Genomic DNA, 25,854 nt, shown 5'->3' with positions numbered 1-25,854 from the left:
GGACCCATCTCTACCAACAAGCACACATATATATGTATAATAAAACAAAATGTACGTACAAATATCTATTTTCTAAATTATAACTTACAAATGCATCATGAGAGCTTACCACTAAAGTAAATCCCATGGGAATTTCTCTTACAAAAGGAATCACCATATCTATTTTTTAAAGCTAGATTTTCATATAGTGGGATTTTGTTTAAAGGAGGCATTTTTTATTAAAGAATGTTCAAGAAAATCATTAAAAATGAAAAAAAAAAAAAAGAAAGTATATACATGAAGCCAGGTCCTCTGCATAAAAGATTTAGCTTATCATGTCAGTCTATAAACAAGTTCTCAGTGAGTATACCACCAATACTTGACATATACTGGAATATATTATGTACTATGTACACATATGGTGACAACCCTCAATATGTAGTAGATTGGGCCCATAAAAGGACTATCTTAGAAGATGGCAAAGTCTGAAACTACAGCATTCTGAATGAAGTGCCACAATGAAAATACTTCATATTCGGCAGAATTCCTTAAAATTCAGTCAGCCTAGTCAAGGCTGTTGATATTGTCCTAAAGAGTGGGCTCCTAGAAACAGATCTCCAGTGTTTATTTAAAGTATTAAAACCATAACTATTATACCTTTAATTATATTAAATCGTGTTGCTGTTTTATGATCCAATTTAATAAACACATTAAGTATCAACTATGTGTTAAGTAGTATGCTAGACACTGGAATTACAGGGATACAAGTGAACCAGTCCCTACCTTCAAAGGTTTTTGTATCAGGAGGATGTCTTCCGATAAGCAAATTTTTAAAATGCATAAAAATAATTTCTGAGGGGAAGGGCATGGATGTATATGAAGGGCAGTTTGTATAGGCCTTCTGGAAGGCACAAAATGCAAGGGACAGGGATAGTGGAAAGATAAGGCTGAAGGAATGACAGTGGAAATGGAATACTAGTCCAGGGAGGGTATCTGGCCCAGGTGGCCTACCACTTAGAATTACAAGAATTTCAGGTAGAACAAGAGGACAGTTTTAGATCACTATGCCTTTTAAGTTTAACAAAGATAGGGTTGTGTGGTAGATGTGTATGAGCAGAGCAGATCAGATGTCTCATCTACTGCTGTTATACTACTATACTATGCAAGTTACAAATGCAAAAGCAGTTCCCCTATTTAGTCCCAAAAATCTAGTTTTTTTTTTAACCCACAATCATTTGGGAATGAAATACATAATTAACTATTAAAATTTAAATATCTGAATAGATAAGTCAAATAGGGCTTATTTCTTAAAATGAAACGCACACACAAAACCATCAAACGTACCTTGAAAGGGAATCAGTCTAAAAAGAAGGGAAAAAAAGAAAAAGATTAATTTTTATGCTTTCATTGGAAAATAAACTAGTTACAATTAATATGGCAACAATCTAGTTAAGGCACACATGAAAAAAGGCAAACCATTTACTGGCAGTAGACTAACTTATCTGAACAACATGTACAATTTCAACACCGTCTTGTTATAAATAAATAGCATGTACCAAAATATACTGCCAGAAAGACAGCTTATGAAGGTTACTCATTAGGTGGCTTAAGAGTTAAGGTTCTTTGAATTCTTAATAAATTTATATGTTTATACAGTTGAATATCCTGATGAAATATTGCATGTAAATTTTTAAGGGACATTTTTGACTTGCTTCCAATTTCTTACTCTTAAAACAAATCAGAAGAACATTTTAATGACTTAAGTGACTCAATGATTAGCTCATAAATTCATGAAAGACTCAAGTATTATGCCAGAATTATCAGCACAGCAAAATATTTTAAGAGATACAGATTTTGGAAAAATATCAACTATTTTCCATTACTTTTTTTTTTTGGTTAAAGCAGCAACACAAAAGAAGTTAATGCATGTGCATTCACAAAACATTTTATAAATACTTAAAAGCAAAAATATATTGACTAAAATTTATTTTTTGGAATTCAAACTAACATCTTGTAAGGTGTACTGCCAAAGGGAAAGGAGAACACAGGAAATCTGGAGTACAACTGCTCTCTCAAGGAGATGACATGCTATGTAAACAATCTATTAATAAACATTTGGTAAGGGCCTACTATATGTTAGACACTGCATATGGAAGTCAAAAGCCTCAGGTTTGATTTAGTTCAGATATCTGTGGGATCCTGGGCAAATTATTTCACTTTCTGTGAGACTTCCTTACCTGTGAGTGATGTAAAATAAAGATCTCTCAAGTCCAAGTTTAGAATCCTATGAGAGTATTTTGTATACAGCTATTGTGTGCAGAATCCTGTACTAGATAGCACTCTACCTACATTGAGTCATTTGCAACAATTTACAAAGTGCACACAATCCAGTCCCATCCTACCTTCCTTTACATAAACTACGTTCTAGCTAAAATGAACTCCTTTGTCATCACTTATATACATCCTTCTGGCTTAGTCTTTGTGGACAAGACTCCTCACCATGAAATGCTCCTCCCAAAGTCTTCCTACTGAAATGTTATCAACTTATCCTGTGTATATGGTCAAACACCACCTACTCTAATACAACCCCCAAAGCATTTATTAAGCAACTACTATGTGCAGGATACCATTGTAGGAGTTAAAGTACAAAGCCAAAATGAAAAAACAGTCCCTCCCCACATGAAGCGCACGTTCAAAGGGGGTTATGGAGAAGAAAATAACAAAATATACACATTCCCTTCCCTTTCCTTTATGTTATTCAATGAAGCCTTCCATGATTATACCATTGGAAATTCTCACTCTTCTCCGGCCTGAAATAGTACGTTGCCAGTCATTATTCTGCATTATAATTATTGGTATAAATGTTGTATTTCCACACTAGGTCATTAACTTCCTGAGGACAGAGAATAGTTACATTTTCCCTATGTAACTAATGCTTCTATGTCCTAGTAGAGACTGACACAATGGTATGCTTATAGTAGCGCTTAAAAGTCGAATTTGGATGCCGTTTACCAAAATAAAGGAGACATTTAGAGAAAACATAAATCAAGGATTCAATGTTTTAAACAAGGGTTTGAATTGCTTCTAGTTAACAGAGTTTGGAAATGTAATACTGGGGTCTGAGAGACCCATCTGTATCCATCTGGACTGTTACAGCTGTGGTAGTAGATGAAATCCAGAGGAAGAGTAAGGGGAGAAAGGAAAAAAAGCAGAGAAAAATGTCCTAGTGAATGGTGGTGACAAATGTGAGCCAATGCAAGGGTCACAGAAGGAATGGTAAGAGGTATAGGAGGAGAAACATTTGAATAGTGTAGAGGAGCCACCAAGGGAAGATAAAGTGATAAGGAAGGTTAAGCACTAGAGAGGCTATGAAGGATAAAGACTCAGAAACTAAGTGACTGCATTTTTGGTATTAGGTAATTACCTTCTGGGAGAATAACTTTGGTGGAATAGTTGGAAAGGAGTTTGAGGAGTACGTAAATAAAGTGTAGACTTCTCTTTTCAAAGTGGCTAATGAAAAGTGTGGCAAGTTTTGTTCACTTAAAACCATTTCCTTTAGATTTTAACAGGGTTCTAAATTCAACCATATTTTATTTTCCTTCATATCTACACTTGAAACATACATTGTTATGAGCAACAGAATAAAATTTAGATGTTTTGATGTAAGACCTAAAATTTCCCATCAACTTAATATATACAATCTACTATTTTTTTCTTTTCACTAATCAGCCATTCAATAGATCATTATTAATGACCTTCTTCTGGCTTTAGTTAACCAAAAGAAAAAGAAATTAAGAGCGGAGGAAAAATAGGGAAAGAAGTCTGACAAGTGGCACAAAACACCACTTTTACTAATTCTTATTTGCAAATGAAGTTAAATTACTAGATATAAAAAGATTTCTAAATCTAAAGTGCAATACAAATCAAGTTTTTTTTTTGCCTTTGGGAGGTGTTATGAGCAAAAAATTAATCATACTTGTATTACAACAGGAATTATGCAGTGTTAACAGGGAGTTAATGGGGCAGCTAGGTGGCGCAGTGAATAGAGCACTGGCCCTGGAGTCAGAAGGACCTGAGTTCAAAACTAGCCGTATACAGTTGACACTTTCTAGCTGTGTGACCTTGGGCAAATCACTTAACCCAAACTGCCTTGTCTTCCCCCTTCCAAAAAAAAAAAAAACAACAAAAAAAAAAAACCAGAGTTAGTGTCAGAAGACCTAAGTTTAGATTCAAATAGAAAAGCATCCTTGGGGGTAGCATACTGACTTTAAAAAACACTTATTAACATTATCTTTGTTGTACAGTATTTTTATTTACTTTGGTTAAACATTTCACAATTGCAGTGTAATCTGATTTGGGCAGCCTTTGACACCTCTGGACTAGATGACCTCTAAGGGCCCCCTTCTAAATCTTGAGCTCCAATTTTAGGATGCTATGAATGAATTAAGGTGTTGGATTTCTTTATATCTATAGTCAATTACATGGAAGACTGCCTTTCCTGACTCCAAGGTCTGGTATTCTATCTATTATGCCACTTTTTGTGGGCTAAGCCATAAGCCAAAAGTTTTAATGGAAAATGATAGGAAATACATTATACAACATATATTCTTAACAGAAATCTGGACTTCTCAAAACACAGCAGAATGGTCTAAGACTTAAATATTTGCTAAAAATATCATTTTCCTTTGTAGCTAACTGAATTAAAATATTTTCTAAACAAGGAATTTTGTTAGGCATTTTGGAAATACAAAGATAAGTTAAGGCATGATGCCAGCCCCCAAAAAATTCATAGTCAGGAGGGTTAAGGCAGTTGCACAGACAACTAAATATGAGGTACAATAAGTGTGATAGGAGAGGCAACAAAATACTCTAGGGGAAAGACAGAAAACATTCAGTATAATAAAAGAGAAGACGTGAGGGGAACCAATAAATCAGCAAGCATTTATTCAACAGTGGCAGGCACTGAGGATACAAAGGCAAAAATGAAACAGAATCTAACCTCAAGGAGCTTGTATCAGAGATAATATGTATATAAAGAATACATACTTACATATATATATGTATATGTGTATGTTAATTTTTGCAGGGAGGGCACTGAGAATTGGGGGGAATCAGCAAAGGCTGAAGGTAAAAGGTGGTGATTGAAGGATCTTAAAAACAGATTATGAATTTGACAGGGACCAACAAACCTTGAGAAGGCCATCTACAATAGGTATTTGTGCTTCCTTCCCTCAAATTCTCTTAAGTGTTTTCATTCTGGCTTCCAATTTCATCAAACAACAGAAACTGCTTTCTCCAAAGTTACCAAATATTTCTGAATTGCCAAATTCAACGAACTGTTCTCAAACTTCAACCTTCTTGACCTGGTTTCAGCCTCTGACATGATCACCCTTTTCTCCTTGATACGCTACAAGCTTTTGTGACAATTTTCTCTCTTGGTTCTCCTCTTACCTCTCTGACCATTCCTTCTGTTCACTTTTCATTACCTGGTAATTGTGGGTGTCCCACAAGGATCTATCCAAGGCCCTCATCTCTTTTCCTTCTATTTATTTCACTTGGTGATTTCATTAGCTCCCATGGATTCAATTATCATCTCTATGCAGATGACTCTTAGATCTACTTGACTAGCCTCAAACCTCTAACCATGCATCTCCAAATTAGACAGCATTATGTAAAGCTGTAAAGGTGATATTATGTAAAGGTGATAGATTTAAGGTACAGAAAGTGACATTCATTTTTGGACAAGGCCACTGTGTGAAACCATTTTGCCTGACTATGCTTATTTGTTATAGGGGTTTATTTTTTCCTTCTCACATTTTTAATTGATCAGGGGAGAGGAAGGTGCATAAGGAGGGTTAGTTACACTTAATGGAAAAAAAAGAACAGCCATTAGAATTCTTTAAATGTATAGGAAAAACTGTAAAGCAGTGGTTATCAAAACAATTTGGTACTAGTTAAAAAATACAGTCAATGAGTGGAAAAGCTTAGGTGCACAGCAATAGAAAGCAAACAAATCTACTAGACGAGTATCTGATAAAACCAAAAGCCTCAACTACTGGGGTAAGGACTCTTCTTGACAAGAACTGTTGGGAAAACAAGACAGTCGTTTGCTGGGATTAGGTTTGGACCTATATAGAGGGGAAGAGTTCATGACCAAACAGTGGTTAGAAAGGATCACAGAAGACAAAAGACAGTTTTGATTACATGAAATGTAAAAAGCTTTTGCATGAACAAACTCAATGCAGCTGAGATTAGAAGAAATAATTACCTGAGAAAAATCTTTGTAGAAAATATCTTTGTTAAGAATTTCATTTCCAAGTAATTCAATTTATAAAAGTAACAACAACTAACAAATGGTTGAAAGATATGTGCGAGCAGTTCTCAGAGGAAGAAATCCAATCTATCCATAGCTTTATGAAAAAATACTTTAAATGCAAATTAGGGCAACTATGCTGTTGCCTTACAATCATCAGACTGGCCAAAAAAAAAAAGAAAGGAAAAAATTGGAGGGCTTGTGGAAAACAAACATATTAACTCATGTGGCAGGGCTGTGAATTGGTCAAGGCATTCTGAATAGCAATTTGGAACTATGCTATCAAAGTTCATAAGCTGTAAGAGCAGTAGTAACCATACCATACGACTCAGAAAAAAATCACTATGAGGACCACATCCCAAAGACTTAAAAAAAAGAGAGACACATAAGAGAGGACCCATATGCACAAAAATATTAAGAGTTTAATAATGAAGATAAAGTAAATGTATCCAGGGCATAATTAATAGGCATCTTGTGATTTTAAAGTTAGCTTATTTTTAAGTTAAAGGCTGATAGTAACATCTTAGTCTTTTGTAAAAACTCATTAATAATAATGTAATGATATCTTTGTTAATTCTGCTTTTTTTTTTCTGGGGGGAATAGGAAGGGTCTGCAACTGTGATATAATTTGCAGAGAAATACAAGAAAAACTCTACTAGTCTTTAAGACTTGCCAAGGCATAAGGCAGTTAAGTCAGAGCCACACAACCAAGGAAGAATTTAAACTCCTATCTTCTTGACTTTGTGGCTAGCTCTCTATCCACTATACCACACAGTGCCTCTTAACTTCAAATGTCACCTCAAAATTGATTAACTTTAACAATTTATTCTAAATAAAAGATAAAGCTTTATAAAAAGCGTTGGATAACAAAGCTGCATTATCTAAATCTATCACCAGAATGCATCTTAAATTCAGAATGTAAAGGGAAACAAGAGAGGAAGATATTTTGTGAAACTTCTGACTTTCCTTTAAAAATATGCCACCTTCCTTTAAAAAAAAATCCTGCTGAGAATGAAAATACAAAGTCATGAGTCAGACAGAATTTAATATGAATTCATATTATTAAATTTAACTGCAATGAAAAAATTATATTAGCATACCATCTCTTTCCAAAAAGGCATCTGAATAATGAAATTTACCTGAGTGTCTTTTTTATTTGATCCCTCTTCAGAATCAGACTGTTGTTCCTGTTCATTTTCATCACTCTGAAACAGATTTTTAATGTTTTTAGATTAATTAAATTTAAAAATTATCAAGAGCTGGCATTAAAGAAGTTTAAAAGTCTTATTTAAAACCTCATCTGAGAAAATTCTAACATGAAGCAAATAGTTTTAAAACAGGAATTCTTTTCTACTGTATAAGCTCTTTAGCATCATAAAATGTTTGTAATTCTGACTAGAAGGCTAGAAGTAAAGGGAGGACAGTTAAATAGCAAAACAGCTGGAATAAATATCCACAATGGTTAATGACAACTGTGGAGAGAAAGAGGGGACAAGCAAAAGAAGGAAGGTAGATAAACATAATATAATTTGGAAGTGAAATAATCCTATAATTCAGCAGTCAAGCACTACAGGCTTTGGCTGTTCAATAAGAGGCTGAATGGCTTCTTGTCAGTATAAAACTGAGGGTATTTATGCTTCAGATAGGGGCTGGAGTAGAAAATTCTTAAAATCCTTTGGAATTCTATGAATTTCAGTGAAGAAGAATGGTAAGGAAAATTGACTGAAGTGAGTCTCCATTTCCCACTTTGCTCGTGAAACCTTGGGCAAGTCTTAGGCCTCAACTGATACACAATGAGCTGAATGGATTAGAGAAACAAGCAGGCAGAAACAATGGATGGGATACAACTGTCAGTACTTTTTTTCCCCCCTCCAATCTCTTAACAGGTTTCTTCCTCCTATACTGTGCTACATAAGTTTAGCAGTTTAGTTAGGAGGCTGATGAAGGGTAGTTAATGCTGAAAGCAAAATATTTATTAAGAGAATGTAGATTTGGAATTGAAAAGACTTTTACGGATGAGGTTTTAATTTACCTACTAGCAGAAGAAGGTATTATCAATTTTCAAACCCAATACACTTATAACTAAGAATATGGCCTCTGAAATTGGGGTTCTATGTCCTATACATTTAAGTTGCTAAATAAATATCCGCATAAAGGAAATTAAATGCTTTACAGAAAGGAAACAGCTACCTTAATATTATTAATGAAAAGTAAAATTAAATAGCTGTGGGTCTATGAAAATGCTAAAATAGTTAGGGCCATCAAAGTTTGGACTTAGGAATAATAGTGAGTAGATGCTGTTTGTCTTTTTGTGAAATGCCTGGGTCAGAGAGAGTATTTTGATTTAACATCACCATTCTCTTATCTAGGGCAAAAAGAACACATCAAATATATTAACAGTGACTAGAAAATGAATTCTTTTTATAGGATCAGTTGTTGTAGAGAATTTATAATAAGGAGAACAAAAAAAAAAGCAATGTGTTATGGACCATACACTAGTGTTCAAATTACTGCTACAGATTTTCTTTGTAACACTATTTGGCCTATGAGATCTTTCTTTTAAGAATTTCCAAAATAAATGAGAGATACAAGTAAGTGCTTATGTCCAAGAAAACCCAAATGGGCTAGGTTGGAGGCATTAATGTTTTAGTTTCTTATTCAAACAAAAACTGGGATATAACTGCCGACTTCAGGTACCACCAAAGGGCCAAGATGGATGGTAATCATTTTTGTATAAAGGAGTGTGACGGTTTTTTTAAAACAACTTTAGGATAAAAACTATAGAGCTGTTTCAAAGGTATATTCTGACAAATCCTTTTGGCTTCTTCACGTGCAAAAAATATTAGTAAATTCCAATGTATACAGCACTCTTATATGCTGCAGGATGTCAAGATGAGTAAGATGTGGTCTTAACATTTAAAGAAGTCTGGAAATCTAGCACTTTATTAAGTTACTGACCTAATCTATACAATTAGCAGCATTTTTTAAAGTACTTGAAAGGAGCCATTTTGGCAGCTTCTTCACTTACATCTTGCGTCCAAAATGGAACTCCAGTAGATCTTCGTTTTTCTCTTGGTCGTCGTCGTTCTCTTATTGATTTTGTTTGTGATTTATCTTCTCCTTCTTTTTCTTCTTCTTTTTTTTCACCATCTGCTAAAGATAAGTGACTAATATGGTGACCACAATGTATTTTTTTTTCATCCTATCATGACAGTAATTATAAGGACATGCATGTAAGAAAGTGCAATTAAGCCTGGGTGTGGAAAAGATGACTCACCATGATTTTTTTTTTCTTGGAAATATCTCCAGTTAGAGGCTAGCAGGATTACCCTTGCTAAAATATCACCTTTAAACAAGTTTTCATTCTCAAAACTATCAATGTGGCCTGTCAGCTTTCAGAAAGAATAAGTTCTAATTTCAATTACTGAGAATATTGCTTAAGAACTTAGGAATAAATTTTATTTGCCTGGAAAAAGATATACAATATTAAAGAAACAGAACAGCAGCATAGTCAAGATATTGGAGTGAGAGCTAGAAACTCTGCTCTCGTTCTCCACAAATTCCTCTATAAAATGCACCAAAATGAATTCTCAGTGGGGAAAGCCAAGAAAAAAAAAATCACAGTGAGTCATTTTTTCAGCCTACGGTTAGATTAGAAAGGTGACAGAGAAGTCTGTGGGTACTGGGGTGAGGGCTGGCCATCCTCCCTGGGGTGAGGATGCAAAGGGGTCTAAACACCTTGGTTGAAAGAGACCTCAGTAACTACTGTACTAGTATACGAGCAGGAACAGGTGCCATTTGGCAGCTCTGCTGCTCATTACTCAGCTCCTGGTCACAGTTCCAGGGCAGTGAGGAAGGAGGGGCCCTACCTGTGTAAGGACCAAGGAACATGTTCCAGAAACCTAGCTATATGGCTCTGGGGCTAAGAGCAGAGGGAGGAATTAGTCCTAACCTTTAGTCCCTCACATAAGCCAGCAGGGGAATAAACCAGGGCAGGAGACCAAAACCAGGGGAAAATAAGCAGTTCAGTCACTCTGAACCTGCAGACCCATCTGAGTGGGCCAACTGTTATGAAGTCCAGCAGCAGTCTACAGAAACTCACACAAGCTAGAGACCCAAACTGGGTCAGGAACTTGAAGAGAGTAGATAGGGAGGGTAGTGAATAGACTTCTTCTCACATCACACCACTTTGGAAGCTCAGAAAAATTATAGGTCCCCAAAATGAGCTGTGAAAGCAGCAGAAATACATAAAAGGCAGAAGCTCAGGCCCATTATTCTCCCTCCATCACCCCAAGAGGCAGGCAGAGCTCAACACTGACATAAAACCCAAAGTCAAGAAGTAGGCTAAAAAAATGAACAAATAAAGAACCTGACCATAAAAGGCTACTATGGTGACAAAGAAGCTCAAGACACAAACACAGAAGAATACTAGACTTGAAAACATCTACAAGCAAAGCCTCAAAGGAAAAAACAATGCAGATTGGACACAAGCCCAACAAAATTTCCGAGAAGAACTAAAAAGAGATTTTTATAAAGAGGGGGAAAGAGAATCTAAAAATCAAATAAGAGCAGTAGTAGAAAAACTGAGAAAAGAAATGAGAACAATGTAAGAAATTACAAAAAGAAAATTAACAACTTGGTAAAAGAGGCACAAAAAATACTGAAGAAAATAACTCCTTAAAAATCAGAATTGGCCAAATGCCAAAAGTGTACAAAATCTCACTGAATAACACCCTAAAAATTAAAAACTCCCAAGAGGAAGCTAATAACTACATGAGACATCAAGAAACAATACATATCTCATAGGAAAAACAACTAATCTGGAAAAAAAGATTGAGGAGAACTAGTTTTAAGAATCATCAGACTATCCAAAAGTCATGAGCAAAAGAAAAGAGCCTAGATGAGATAGAGCCATAGAGGGCAAAATAGAAACTGAATCTCCCAGTCATTTGAAAGAAAAACCCTCCACCCACCCACAACCCCCCCCCCCCACCAACCCAGGAATATTAGAGCCAAAATCCCAAACTCCAAGGTCAAGGAGAAAATACTACAAGAAGCCAGAAAAAAACATTTCAAATACTATGGAGCCACAATTAGCATTACACACGACTTAGCAGATACCATAATAAAGAAAGGGCTTGGAATATTATATTCCAGAAGGCAAAGGAGGCATGATTACAACCAAAGATACCCTATGCAACAAAACTGAGCATAATGTAACAGGGGGAAAAACGGACATTAATGAAAAGAGAGAACTTCCAAGCATTTCTGATGAAAAGACCAGAGCTGAAAAGAAAATCTGACATTCAAATACAAGATTCAAATGATCATAAAAAGGTAAAGATGAGTGAGAAATCATAAGAGACTAAACAAGGTTAAACAAGGTTTATATTCCTCTATGGGAAGATAATACATGCATGTATCATGGCATACCCCTCAGAACTCTGTCATCACTAGAGCTGTAAGAGGGATAGATAGAGGGTATGAGTGTGAGTCTATTATGTAGATATGATCTCAAAAGAATAATGTAAAAAAGTATGTTTTAGTCTGCATTCAGACACCATCAGTTCTTTCTCTGGGGATAGATAGCATTTTTCATCCTCAGTCCTTCAGAGTTGTCTTGGGTCATTGTATTGCTGAGAATAGCTGAGTCATTCACAGCTGATCACCCTACAGTATCGCTATTAATTTGTACACAGTACATTTCACTCTGCATCAGTTCATGTAAGTCTTTCAAGGTTTTTCTGAGACCATCCTGTTCATCATTTCTTAGAGCACAATAGTATTCCATTATGATCACATACTGCAATTTGTTCAGCCATCCTCAAACTGATGGGCATCTCCTCAATTTCCAATTCTTTGCTACCACAAAAGAGCTGCTATAATTTTTTTTGGTACATATAGGTCATAAAGGTGGCATTCTCTGATGAGTTGTACTATTTATTTAAAAAGGTAATCCGAATCCATTTTGTAGTATTTTCCCAAGGGGATAATGAGCTACAAGAAGAAAAAAAAAAACCCAAGTAAGGCAATGCATTCTTACCTCTTTCATTATCTTTTGTTAAACCTCTGGAATAAGCAGATGTTATACCTATGAGACTATTTGGCCTGTTTAATTGACTTGGAGTATAGAGAGAACTGCTGATGGTGGAAAGTGAAGAGGATGATGGAGTAGTTGAACTTGAGGTTGACACTGGTCTATAACGCTGATAGGGCTATTGAATAGAAAAGTTTAAAAAAATATAAGCAATCATTATATTTCACTTTAAAGAACTCTAACCATCATTTCTGTGTTATTATAAAAATCATTCAAAGTTCCCAATTAAAGCCTTTATTTCAAGAAAAATTACTCATTACCTCATCATATGTCCTAGAGTATTTCTGTTTATATTCATCTTCTCTGGAAGTGTCTGACTCCTTTTTGTCTTCTTGCTTTTCTTTGTCTTGTTTTTCTTTCTCTTCTTTCTCTTTTTCTTCACTTTCTTGTTCTCTGGTTCGAGTAGATCGACTTCTTCCTATAGTTTTCTCAGCTTCCTGAAGATCAGTCAACGTCACTCCCTGTAAGTAAAGGCAAACTAAATTGTAATGTGTACCTTCCATTCCATTGACAAGTGTCACTTCACAGACATCCAAGTGTGCACACATGCTCACAGAAGCAGATCCCCAGAATAAAGTAACCGATGAGATGGTAGTGTGTATGGATTAAAAAAAATAAACAAAAGTAAAGTCCATTTAGAATAGGCTTTTTAATTAAGAAAAAGTTTATCTTTCCAGTCATTCCTTCATTCATGAACCAATCAAATACTGAGCACTACTGTGTGCAAGAGCTGGTGAAGTGCTGAGGCACACTGTTCTGAAAAAATTATATAGTCTAGTTCAGGAGAGGTGCCATATACACATTTACAAAACAAAAATAAAAACAAAAAACTAAGAATGAAACATGGTTCTATTTTGATTCATTTCTGAATATGGGCTGCATCCTTCTAAGACTAAATGTTTTTGAAAGGAAATTGAGTCCGTGTTTAACATATAGGTATGCATTTAGAAAGAGTTTGGCTTGGCTGTAGCACAAGGTTTTTATAGGGGAAGATAGGCAGAACGGCAGGTTGAGTCAGGTTAGGAAGGGTCATATGACTGATAAAAAAAAAATGGACCTCAGCTCAACATTGGGAAAGGAAAGAATGATCAGTGGAAGAATATGGCTATTACAATGGCAAATTTATTTTAAAATGTTAAAAAAAAACCCAAAACAACCATGGTCATCACAATATAGTAAGGACGGACAAATTCCTCCTTTCCTCTCCTCAGCCTAGCACCAAGATATTCTCTAAAAAGAAATAGCCAATGAGGTCTTCTGAAGAGAACTTTCTTTCAAATTAATGGTAATGAAAACAATCCCTTTCATTATTCTTCTTTTACAATAACATATGGATATAAAACTCTCTGCAAGTGAGTCATTGTTAGAAATGTGCTATTAATTCGTTATTGATAGTCTCATTTGAAATAGGCCTGCAGGTCTAGATGAGGGATTTTTAAAAAAAAGCATACATTAATAGATAAAGGTATACACTCTAAAAATTCTCTAGAGGAAAAATTATACAAGGCCCTAAGTCTGACATACTTATTACTGACTCACATGGCAGTTTGCAACTCTAGTTAAGTGCTCCTGAATAATGTATATCTAAATATCTTCAGCCTCTCCACAACCCTGGGAACAAGGGTAGGGAGTGATTCTCCCAGCAGGTGATGACTACCTGTACAGCACTGAAAGACCAATCAGCATTTCTGAAGTACCTACATACCAGATACTCTCCGCAAAAGACACAATCCCTACTCTCAAGGAGCTTACATTCTAGTGGCACTTGCATTATAGGTTCCTGAAATTTGTTTCAGAAAACAAGACTTGCTTTTATACTATATGGGAAATATTTTGTTAATTATAATTTGATCTCAATAACAGAAATATGTCTAAAAAAGATAAATAAGCATTTTGATGGGATGGTGCCAACAATCACTTTAATACTAGTACACATTAGCTTTTAATCTTTTTTCACTGCTGTCAAATTTTTATATGTAAGACTTCTAAGGATAAAGAAGTCTTATGATGATGACGACTTCAAAATTCCATTTAAGAAGAGCACTAAGCTCACAGATTGCCTCACTTCTCACTTGGCTGCTCATCTCTGGGATATCTCCACCATGCCCCATGTGGGGTACCTTACCTTCTCCTTCTGCACTCCCATGCCCTCTGCCTTTTTGGCCTCCTTTTCTGTTGTCTTCCTTAGTTAGATTGTGAGTTTGAGGGCGGGGACCATCTATTTTGATATTTGTATCCCCAGCACTTAGTACGTAGTAACTGGCACATAGCAGGCACTTAAGAAATGTTTAGTGACTGACTGAAGACTCATATATCTCTTTTAGGCCTTTAAAGTCCCTTATAGGCTTTTAATTCATTTGAGCCTCACATTAACCCTGTGAAGTCAAAAGTGCAGGTATGTGCCCTTCATTTTACAAATTAACAAACTGAAGCTAGGAAAGATTAAGTGATTTGACCACAGTAACATAAAGCAGGAACTGAAGCCAGGCCTTTATGATCTGAGCTCCATAAGTCTATTCACCGTGCTTACATATTTACATCAATGAAATTAAAGTCAAAATAAACATTACTGATCTTTTATGTTTTTAAGTTCAATGTAAGAGGTAGGGTGGTGCAGTGGATCTAGTAGGGATAGCCTTGGAATGAGGTTCCCATTCACCTCTGACATAGCTGGGTGACCCTGGCAAGTCACAGTCTCTCAGTACCCCAAGGAATTCCCTAAGGCTAAGTTGTGGTTTTGAACTGGCAGACAGTGTTTCAAATACCAGACTGCTCCACTTCAATGAAATTATAGGTGTTTTATGTGTATGTGTGTATATCTCCTACCCCCTACCCCTGGGCAAAATTCAATGTATTTGTATATTTAGTATATTAAGCATACCTGGGTTGATCTTCTAGACTGTCTTGCTTGCCTTGATCTTGCTTTTCTTTGGGATTCAGACTCTTCGTCCCTAACTGGAGTGAGGTATGATCTACAGTGGAAAATAAAAATCATTAGTCAGATATATAACATGTTAAAGGAAACATGGAATGTTATTGAGGGGGAATGAAATGTTTACTTTTTCATTATTAAAAATGTTGCTGAGAAAATTCTTCTGAAATTTGTTGTATGTACTACAAAATGACAAAATATGGTGTCAATTTATAACAACATTAATTTCTGAAACACATTCCTTTTTGAAAGTGAAAGCTAAAGCTTGTCACTTTCCTTTTTATGTTTCAGATACCATTCTGAAAGTTGGAGCTCAGTTCCACATCAGAACCCAATCTCTAGTCAATTATATTCTCTTAAGTTTTTCTTGCTTAATAATTCCTCTCCCCTCAGATTTTGAGGAAGACTTTGTTTCTGGTGGAGAGAAAAACATTCCATAAACTAAAATCTGTCTCAGTGAGAAATCTCACTAAATGCGATGCTATGAGAAAAGGCAACCTTCTTTTTCTTTGAAGGAGTGAGGGACAATGTGTGTGGAACACTGGGTATACTGTCAGTTGGATAATGTGTTCATTAGTTTTACTGAACTACTCTTACCCTGCACACCATCATCTTAATTCTATCTTTACAAAAAGGATGGTTCACTAGATGGGACAGGGCAGAGGGATACATTCACAAATGAAGATGACGTTAAAAAAAATGAAAAAATGTTTACAAAGGAAATGTTCCTCATTATTTCCTACTTACTAAGATAGCAGTTTTCTGCCACTGTAAGTAGAGAGTATATCTTCTCATACCATCCACCTCCACTCAGTCACCATGATTAAGAATCTTGTGGTGCTTTAGGGCCACCATTATGAATAAATTTTCAGCAATTTTCAGTTGAATAAGCACTGAACCACAATAAGTGTCAAATGCACGTAGTGCTGTCTGAACCAGATTAAAACGTAATTGGGAAATGTTTAATAAGAGATAATTGACTGCTATGGAAATTTTTACTTCCTAACTTTTTATAAAACTAAACGTTACTCCATATTTAATCTGTGCTTACTGTATTTAGTAGGAGATGAAATTTTAGATGCATTCAAGAGCAAATTTTTTCTTAAAATTATATCCTACAGAATACTTTCCCCAAAATTATATTACTCATCATCTTCTAATATGTCTTCACTTTGGACAAAAAATAGCTAAAATGAGATGTTTAATTAAAGAATGATCATTGCTTTAGGGGAAATTTTAAATATTTCCATGACATCACTCAACTCTGAATATAATTTATGTGTTATACTTGTATGTCATGAAAACTTCTTCCTCAGTACAATTTCTAATAAATACACGGAAAAATAAAAAAGTCTTCATCAAAATCTTATCTCCTTCAAAAAAAATTCATATTGTGAGCCTAAAATAAAAAAAACCAGAATTTATTTTTGTTTTTTAAATAGCTTTTCTAAACTAGGTATAATTTAAATAACAAAAAAAAATATCTTGATTTGAAACATTGTGTCAAATGAAAAAACACAAACATGCTGAGTTTTAATGAGTAGATCAATTCTTTAAATTAGGTACACTCCACATTTCTTATCAGAATTAAGTCTGGTTCTTTTTGGGCAAATAATGTGGTTGGAAAAGCCAAAGTGCTGAATCAACGATAATTTAAATGTGGCCTCCTTGACCTGCACAGGCCTCCCTTTCAACCCCACTCCTCCCAGCCTATTCCACTGGTTATTTTAGGACCTGTACCTCAAAGGTACAAGAGTCACTTCAATAGGAGACAAACCACAAATTTTTGATCTAATCTGATAGAAGGGTTCAAGCTCCAGGACTACAAGTGGCTCTGAGCTTCTTGTCTGGCCCTTAATGAAAGCAAGACAGATAAAAAACTCAGGCACACTATAAATAGTGAGAATGGAAGAACTGAGCTGCTTCCATCAATGGTTCAGGTTCATCAGAGAGAACCACTGCAATAAAGACTCTAGAAAATTATAGCCTTTTTGTACCCTATTACTACTATTGAGTTTTACTAAAAGACTGTCATGAAAAGAATGCATAGCAATTATGTGAGCAATTTTATGGCTTTAATCCTCGCAACTGTCACTGGCCTTAATATGCTTAGCATGCTCTGACTTTTCTTTTTAAAGCATACTTTGTACTCAGCTAAGGAATTAATTTCAAATACAATAACAGCAATTATAATATTAATTTCTAATATAAAAAGTTTTTAAGGCACTGATCTTATTGAAATTTCCAATCCGAAAAATCAATGAATTTGTAGATGTGACTGTCATTCAAATCACACCTCAAAAAGATAAAATTTACCTCTCCACTGTCTTTGCTATCTACCTACACCTCGGTCTTTTTCTATCCTAAATCTTGGAGCGCTATGGAATAAAGCAAGGGAACTCATGCACAATGTAGGATTCTCAATCCTACATAAACCTGGTGAACTCAAAGAACACACAAGCAAAACCTAAACATATCACTGAAAGTGATAGGAAGAAATCTTTCTGAATTCCTTTGTTCTAGCATTAAGCCTTGCCCTTTAAAAAACCCTATTTGTGTAGAAAAGTCTATGTTCAATGAAAGCTTTTTTTCGGGGGTGGGTGAATAATACTGTGAATTAATTAAAAGATAAGCAAAAGATAACAGATAACAATTATTAAAAAGAGCAAACAACTATTTCACACAGAACAAAACACAAGCATTAAAATTACTGCAGACATTATTAAAACAAAGTAAGCCACAAAATTTCTATAATGGAAACAAAAACATTTTTGACACTTTAAGAATTTGTTTTGTATTGGCAAACTAAGTGACATTAAAACAACTTCAGCAAATACCATTCCTTAACGGAGACTTTCAAAAATAGTTCTAACTGTTCCTCGGCAAATATAAATTTAGATCCTAAAAGAAGAAAAGGCTTTAAGTTGTAGTATTTATGACTGACACCTTTAAAATCAGGTTTAGGGTTGAGACCTGGATTTTGGAAGTCTAATTTCAACAACAAACTTTGGCATTCTTTAAAAACCTATATATGAGCTAAAAATTTTAGCCAAGTTTCCTGGTGTTTTAAAAAGGTAAAATGCAAATTATCTCCCTTTAATTAATAAATAAATAAGAACAAAAAGCAGGAAATAAGGTTTTGGTTACGTTTCCTTGTATCTGCCCCTTTTAAAGAGCACTAGAGTAGACAATTAGGGTTCTCCATCCAGGCTCTGGCATTAATTAGTTCTGTGGCCTTGGACAGGTTACCTAACCTCCATGGGTCTTAGTTTTCTCATGTTCTCATCTGTAAATTAAGCAATTAGATGATTTCTAAAATCTGTTTCAGCTTTATACTGCTATGTCAAAATATATGCACCAGTCATAAGCGAGTGCTGCTTTCCTCAGCTAAGAAGAAGTCCTTCCACCAAAGCATATCCCCTCCAGAGTATGACTTTAAAAGCTAGGGAATTGCCTGAGACATACAGAGGTTAGGTGACATACTCACAAAGTAGTCACATAGCTAGTAGATGTCAGGGCTGGGACCGGAACAGAGAGGTCTTCCAGATTCCAACCAAGCCCAAAACTCTATGTTATGTTATACTGTTGCAGACTGATGAGAGTTGGGGAAGGAAGAAGAGGGTAAGGCAAAGAAATACTACTGTCAAATGCATTTAGGAATGGGAGGAATGTAATGCAATATGGACATATAAATGCAGGTATGCATGTTCATGTAAAATGAAACACTGGCCTATATAGACATGGCCTTATTTTGGCCAAGTGATTTTAAAGTGACTTTTTCTTTTAAAAATCCCTTTTTCTTGTCAACATGATGAAGAATAAAGGAACTAATTTTGGCAAATGGTAGTATACACTGAAATGCCAAATACTTATTAATAATAGTTGTCCACTCAGAGTTCTCTCACACTCAATACACTTCATGCACTTGGTATGAAGGTAACTTTGCCTGTGTTCTTAAAGGCTATAGTGGTGTAATGCAAGTTTTAGAGGGTGTGTGTGTGTGTATGCACACACACATGCATGCATGTCTCTAAAGAGTATTGGTTAACAGGAGATGAACTAATGCATGGTTACAGCAACTTGTGGAATTAAATATTAAGAGGTTGAGAACTACAAGTGAAGAGAATCCTTCTATCAATGATATCACACTTTTTTGGACATATCATTGCTGCTAATAATTTTTAAATTTCCAGAATCCTTAAGTTGCTGTACTTCTTTGGTTTCTTTTAGAATTTCTGTATACCTCTTAGATTTTGGAACTCAAAGGAAAAAAAATTTGAACTAAAGAATTATAGAGCTAGACAATTCATAAAAAAACATCCTTTGCTCACAAATAAAAACAGCTTGAAACCATCTAAGAGAAATGGTTATTAAAGTTAAAAATAAGAGCAGTAATGATGCCATATTACAGTTGTACACAATACTTTTGGCTGTATCAGCTGCTGTTCACAGGTTAAATAAAGCAGAGGTAGGGTGGAGGGAAACTAAGACTCTGGGAGGTTATGTCAAAGAATGAATGAACCATAAAATCTCAGTGTGGGGAATCTTAGAGGCATCAGGCAAGAATGTCAAACATCACTGTAGTAGACTCCTTTATGATAGGCTTGACTTGCCTTAAGGACCAGTTAAAAAGTACCAGAGCCAAGATGAGAAGCCAGGCATGACTCCTATTTTCAGTGATTTTCCTAGTGAATTTTCCTTACTTCTTTGTCTCCAAATTGCAAGAGCTAATTAGATCCTAATGAGTTGATACTTGTATCTGTTACAGTGTCTAGGGAACTGGCATGTATTACTTCATGTATGCTAATAGAAAGACGGTCAACTAGACAAAATTTAAAAACAAAAAAACCAAGCCACCCCTCCCTCCCTCACCCCCAAAACCACCTATCCCTGGGTATGCTCTCCCAGCATCGGGTCCTTTTACACACCTGCGTCTCTCCCTGACCTCTGATGTTGAGGACACAGTGCCAGCAGTAGTTGTAGTCAAGGCTGTGGTAGAAGCGGCAGCATTTACAACAGTTGGTGCGACAGGAATGGTCACTGCCGTGGGAACACTGTCCTTGTCTTTTTCAGCACTATCCTCAGCCCACAAACGATGTGAGGTACTATAACATTATAAGCAGCAACACAAAAAGAGAAAAGGAAACAGCTAAACACCGAAAGCACTTGCTAAACAGCTGATAACATATAACTCCAGGGATGGATTTTTTAAAAACACAAAGTGAGAAATCTCTCAGCTATGAACAATAAAGCTCACTAGGAGTAATCAAGATAATTTCACATTTAAGATTTTTATGAAAGAGAAGTTAAAAATGACTAAATTTAATGTTTTATTTTTTCTTCACAGATACATGCACAATTACTATTTTAAGGCTGATGAACCTAACTTTTTGTACAATGTTTTTTCTGTCTGTGAAGTAGCCAAATAAGTTTAACAGGGTAAATGAAAAAATCCAGAGTCCCAGTACCTACTAAACAAAAATGCATGCACATACAAAAGCACACAATAGACCTGAACACAAAACACAACCGTGCACTGACCTGCTTTGTGTGCCTGCTGGAGAGGTGCTGGTTGCAACCTTTGTGGTAGTACTTGTGCCCGAAAGCAGGCTTTTCTGGAGCCCAGTTGCAGAGGTAACTGTTGGTGTTGATGTGGTACTTGGAACACTAGAATTAACCAAATCATCTTGTCTTCTACCAAAGGAACAACTGAAGGAGAGAGTCATATCTATATAGAGTGTATTTGAATGCGGACACTAAAGTCACTGTCTACATGTTACACAAATTGGGATCTATCCATCTTCTCTTGGGATCATCAGAAACACTGATTACTCACTCCATACACCACCAGAGTTCCACCAACTACTTGTCAGAGTATAGAAAGGGTCACTAATTTGAGAATATAACATTTTATGAAAAGAACCATACTTAAACTACTTTGCTCATCTGGCATACTTCTTAAAATATCTCAGTTCTTAGGTTCATGGTACACTGAGCCTGAGCAGAGCACTCTGGTGTGGAATAGCCTAAGGGAACCTAGTCAGAGTCAGTCAGTCATTGTGAAGGTCTGAAGAAAATCATTTTGGAAAACCTAGGCTGAGTCTGAAATCCTTAATGGGGCTTCAAATAGATGCAGAATCCTAGGCACCCTGTAGACCTCTAAGAACCACTGTACTTATTCTAGTCCACAAATGTAAATAGTTTAGATTTAGACCATATTCCTGGCACAGTCCTAAAAGCAGACCTAAAGTCTAAAATGTCACTCATAAACTGGGCTGAGATAAAAACTGAAGCAGGGTATAGTCTTGCATTTTACATAAACTAGTATCTGCATGAAAAAAATGAAACACAAAATGACTTCTTGTGAAGTTTTAAAATTTTTGTAAATTTTTCTTGTCACCTTTCATAGGAAAAAGGAAGCAAGCATATGAAATGAGAATTAAGCAATTTTGCTCCAAGACTGCTAATAAGTAGAGAATTCATATTCTTAATTCATATATTTCCCTATATACTGCTTAACATTTTCTTTCCTCAGGCCAGTATGAATGCTACTACAACAGTCACTATCCTATTTTTAGCATTCCAACTGACTTCAAGTTGGTTGCAGAGGCTTGAGTTTCATACTAAGTAGAATTTTGGGCTATCTACTGGGGATCAATTAGCTGGTTATCATTCTCATTCAGCTATTCCAGTCAAGTTATACGAAGAGTTCCAGTTCTACCCGTTTATAACTGAATCCATTTTCTATGGTGTGGCAAATTTAATGCAATATAAAATGATGGAGCCATTGCTGTGAACAAATATTTATCAGTCATAGCCTGAAGGCTAAAAATATAAAAGCTAAGTTTCCCATAAACAATGAAAGAGCTTTTTTGAGAGGAACCACTTAATTCTAAATATGCCAAATAAATGTCTCTTATTCAATAAAATATAAACTACCCCCAATATTTCTAAGTACACACAATAAGGTTTTTAGTAATAATAACATTACCTTTTATGATAAGATGGGCCTAGTGATGATAATCCTTCATTAATTGAGCTATTCTTCTTGCTATCTTCTTCCCATTTTCTTCTTGTATACGAACCACTTGTTCGTAAGCTTGAAGAATCTCTGCGAAAAGATCACACTTTAGTTACACGGCAGACAAGAAAAATAAGTAAAGAAACTCTGCACTAAAATGGAAACAGTGTAAAAAATTCATCATCTGATCGACTGATCTCAAGTTTTATATTTACCACTAAAAAAAAAATCAAAGAAAAGTAATATGTACCAAAATTAAACTATCGACATAAGAATAGCTATTTATCAAACAGAGCTGTTGTGAGGTGGTAAACAAGACAAACAGGATAGGACCTCGGGTGCATACAGTGTACACTACACATTCTGAGGTACTGTAAATTCTGCTTTGGCAGACTGTAAATGAAGCTTTATCATCCAAAACACATAATGATTATGCAAAAGGTTATTTCAAATGGTATAGCTTTTTCATTATTATTAATGAATATTTCATCAATACTTTACATTGGAAAAATATAGAAGTTCCAGTTAATAGACACTTATGGTTGGCAGAATACTGGTCAAAAAAGTCTTTTATTAACTGAAAATTTTGGGCATATTATGAGAATTTTAATTATTTTCCTGAATATCAGACTTGAGAAAATGCAAAATTAGAAGCAATAATGTTATGCAAGTGAGACTGTGTAAATGTATAACTGGACTAATGTATGAGAGGAACTTATAGATAAGATACCCTATGAGAAGGTATACTTATTTAGGACATTACACATACTGCATGGATTTATCTATCTATCCTTTGCACATCTAGTACGTATAGAGGAACAGACACCATGGGCAAGACACTGTGCTTTTGGAAGATGACGGGAGGAAAACAAGAAAGGGACATACAAAGACGGCAAGATCTTTAGCTTCAAGGAACCTGATCCTAAGAAAAATACATTTAACATCCAATTCATGTCCTTAATGGATGTGTTAGCATATATGTTAAGAATAATAGCTTAGCCACGTTAGCTTTAGCTAATGTTAAAACTTCCTAACAGTAAACATAGTGGATATGCACATTAAGACATTAATGGTAGCACCTACAAATCACTTAGATACTAATAAATACTGGAGCTGATTTAGTGATGTTATAAAATCTCAGTATCTAAGAGTGACAGAGAAAATCCTATAAGAAACATCATAGAAATTGTTACACTGCATTTGAATGTCTGAAGAAAAAATGTGATTGGCAATGTTTTAATGGTTTAAAAGCAGAGGCATGGTAGCAACCCATTCTGCTGTAGCTGGTTCTGAAAGTAGTACAAGTTTTAATAAAATGTAAAATTTTCCAAAATGTTGTATTATTGGGCAGAGGATGATTTTGTTCTAGTTTTGGTACAGAGGCTGGTGGAGGGTATAATATGATAGCACCATGGTGAGCAGAAGGTAGACAGCTAGGAAAACAAAAATCATAAACACGTCTGAAGGACTTTGATTTATTCACAAGTGATCATACTTCAGATTTTATCCATGCCCAATGCTCCAGAGCAATGGTTTTACATGGACTTTTGAAGGTTAGTAACAGTAACAAAAAAAAATAATTATCAGACCCTTTGACTTGAATGTTCCAGAAACTACTACTTCTAATATTCTGTCATATAATTTCCAACATACGTAGTGATGATATTAACAGGAAAGCCAGAAGAAACCTTGGGAATTAGCCAATGATGCAAATCAGGGTATAAGTTACCGTTTTGTTGCTTGTCTAGACTTAAAAACATGACAGAGAAAATGTGAATAATGCAGATTAAACTTAAAAGCATGTTGTGCGTACATCAAATAAAAAAAAAATCCAGATAGCTAGTTGTTAAGCATTTGCCAGTAGGGGCTATGGCCCAGTCTGTAGCGGCTTACACAACAGAACATTAGTTCTTCTGTCTGAAAAAAAGAAGGCATGGACCACTGTGAGCTCAATCAACCAAAACGGGTACTGCAAACTGCAGCCAATAGCGTGGTTGGTGTGCCTTCTGAGCTAGTTTGGAATGAGTATCTGTATCTCTTTTCACTTATTACTCCATCTGTTTGATTCAGATTTAGCCAAAGCTCTTTCTGTTGTGGTTACAGCAATTAATATAACCAATGTTTAGTAAGGTCTTGCTTCCTTTCGAAGACACTGCCTACTGACTGTAAACTGAGCCCACTAATGGGTAATCTTTCTGTTCCTCTGGACATAGACAGATATGTGGTTGTCGATTTCTTGCTTTGTGAATTGAAGTCTCTGCTGCTGTCACTTGATGAAGGTAAAATTTTTCTATCACACCTCAGGAATAAACTTGCACCATAAAAGTCCAGTAAGCTTCTCAAACACTACAGAACTATTCATCCTTTCTGTCGTTTTAAAATGTTAGTTAAAAAAGCTCACTGCTTAACAGATGAGATGATGTATAAATACTGTTTTCTTCATTTTTTCCAAGGTCTTAGAAGGGAAAGAAAAGGGATTCTACTTGGCATTTAAATGGAAATTTTAAATAAAATGGAATGCCTATCTTAACTAACTTTAAAGATTTTTTTTAAAAAGCTTTTATTTTATAAAATTAAAGCAAATTATTTGCATTTCACTGAGATGTCACCTGTTTTCTTTCTCTTCAATGTCCGACGTACTGGCCAGACGCCTAGGTATCGTAGGTGTAACATATGCAAGTCTAGTTCCTTTATTATCTTTTTCCTGTAAAACAGGGAAAAAATTAAAGTTGAACTAAAATACAATCAACATTTATTCAAAAATGCGTAAGTATTCAGCTACTGGAACTTAGAAGAATATAATTAGGAACCATGTGTTATAATCTTGTCTTTGCCACTGCGTGATCTTGCAGCAAATGATAATTTGTTAGGACCTTGGTTTTCTGATTTGCAAAATGAGGAAACAGAACTAGATAATCTCTAAGACTTCTTCCACCTCAAATGCCCATAACTCTATTATTCCTTATTTACTGTTCAATCCTTTTTGCCTTTATTTTAAGATCACCTAAAGTCTGGAATTGAGGAAATGAAAATTCTTTTACAATTCTATGAAATTTCCCACAAGTGGTAAAACTCAGTTACTCAAAATAATGTAATTTTATAGTTTGAAAGCTATATTTATTAATTTCAAAGCTACAGACACCTCAAAAATTCTTTTTCAGCTGGTTCTACAAGGTCAAAAACATTTTTTTGCAGATACATATTGCTAGTTTTTGGCACTTCAAAGTATTTTTGCACATTATATTATATTTAGCTTAATGTAACAAGTTTATTCTCACTTTTTGCTACTAATAAATCACTGTATATGACTTTAAATTATTTCAGGATGCTTTATTATTAAAATGATTAAATGGTGAGCCATTCTTTAGTGTGTGTGTGTGTGGGGGGGAGGAGGGACTGTTCTATACTTTAATTTTTATTTAATTTTCAGTCAACATAGTCTTGTGACATCTTTAAATAATAATCTTTTAAAAGAAAATGCTTGTAAAAACAAACCCAAATTTTTAAAAAGT

At 35.1% G+C, this 25,854-nt stretch overlaps 1 protein-coding gene across 3 annotated transcripts in view; it reads right to left on the bottom strand.

The window, feature by feature from the left end:
• PPP1R12A (protein phosphatase 1 regulatory subunit 12A) overlaps nucleotides 1-25,854 on the bottom strand; it is a 174,026-nt gene that overhangs the window by 24,678 nt on the left and 123,494 nt on the right. For 2 of the 3 annotated variants that reach the window (XM_036759128.1, XM_036759126.1), the window contains 10 exons: nucleotides 24,952-25,046; nucleotides 22,313-22,432; nucleotides 20,863-21,030; nucleotides 20,250-20,426; nucleotides 15,271-15,361; nucleotides 12,650-12,850; nucleotides 12,336-12,507; nucleotides 9,321-9,442; nucleotides 7,432-7,497; nucleotides 1,324-1,340 (listed from right to left, as the gene is read on the bottom strand). In XM_036759128.1, the coding sequence (XP_036615023.1) occupies nucleotides 1,324-1,340; nucleotides 7,432-7,497; nucleotides 9,321-9,442; nucleotides 12,336-12,507; nucleotides 12,650-12,850; nucleotides 15,271-15,361; nucleotides 20,250-20,426; nucleotides 20,863-21,030; nucleotides 22,313-22,432; nucleotides 24,952-25,046 (1,229 nt within the window). Of the gene's footprint in view, nucleotides 1-1,323; nucleotides 1,341-7,431; nucleotides 7,498-9,320; nucleotides 9,446-12,335; nucleotides 12,508-12,649; nucleotides 12,851-15,270; nucleotides 15,362-20,249; nucleotides 20,427-20,862; nucleotides 21,031-22,312; nucleotides 22,433-24,951; nucleotides 25,047-25,854 lie in introns of all 3 variants that reach the window. The other variant, XM_036759127.1, reaches the window with a different exon arrangement.

Source organism: Trichosurus vulpecula, chromosome 5, assembly GCF_011100635.1.
Source record: "Trichosurus vulpecula isolate mTriVul1 chromosome 5, mTriVul1.pri, whole genome shotgun sequence".
Lineage (NCBI taxonomy): Eukaryota > Metazoa > Chordata > Mammalia > Diprotodontia > Phalangeridae > Trichosurus > Trichosurus vulpecula.
This window is presented reverse-complemented; position numbering and strand designations above follow the sequence as displayed.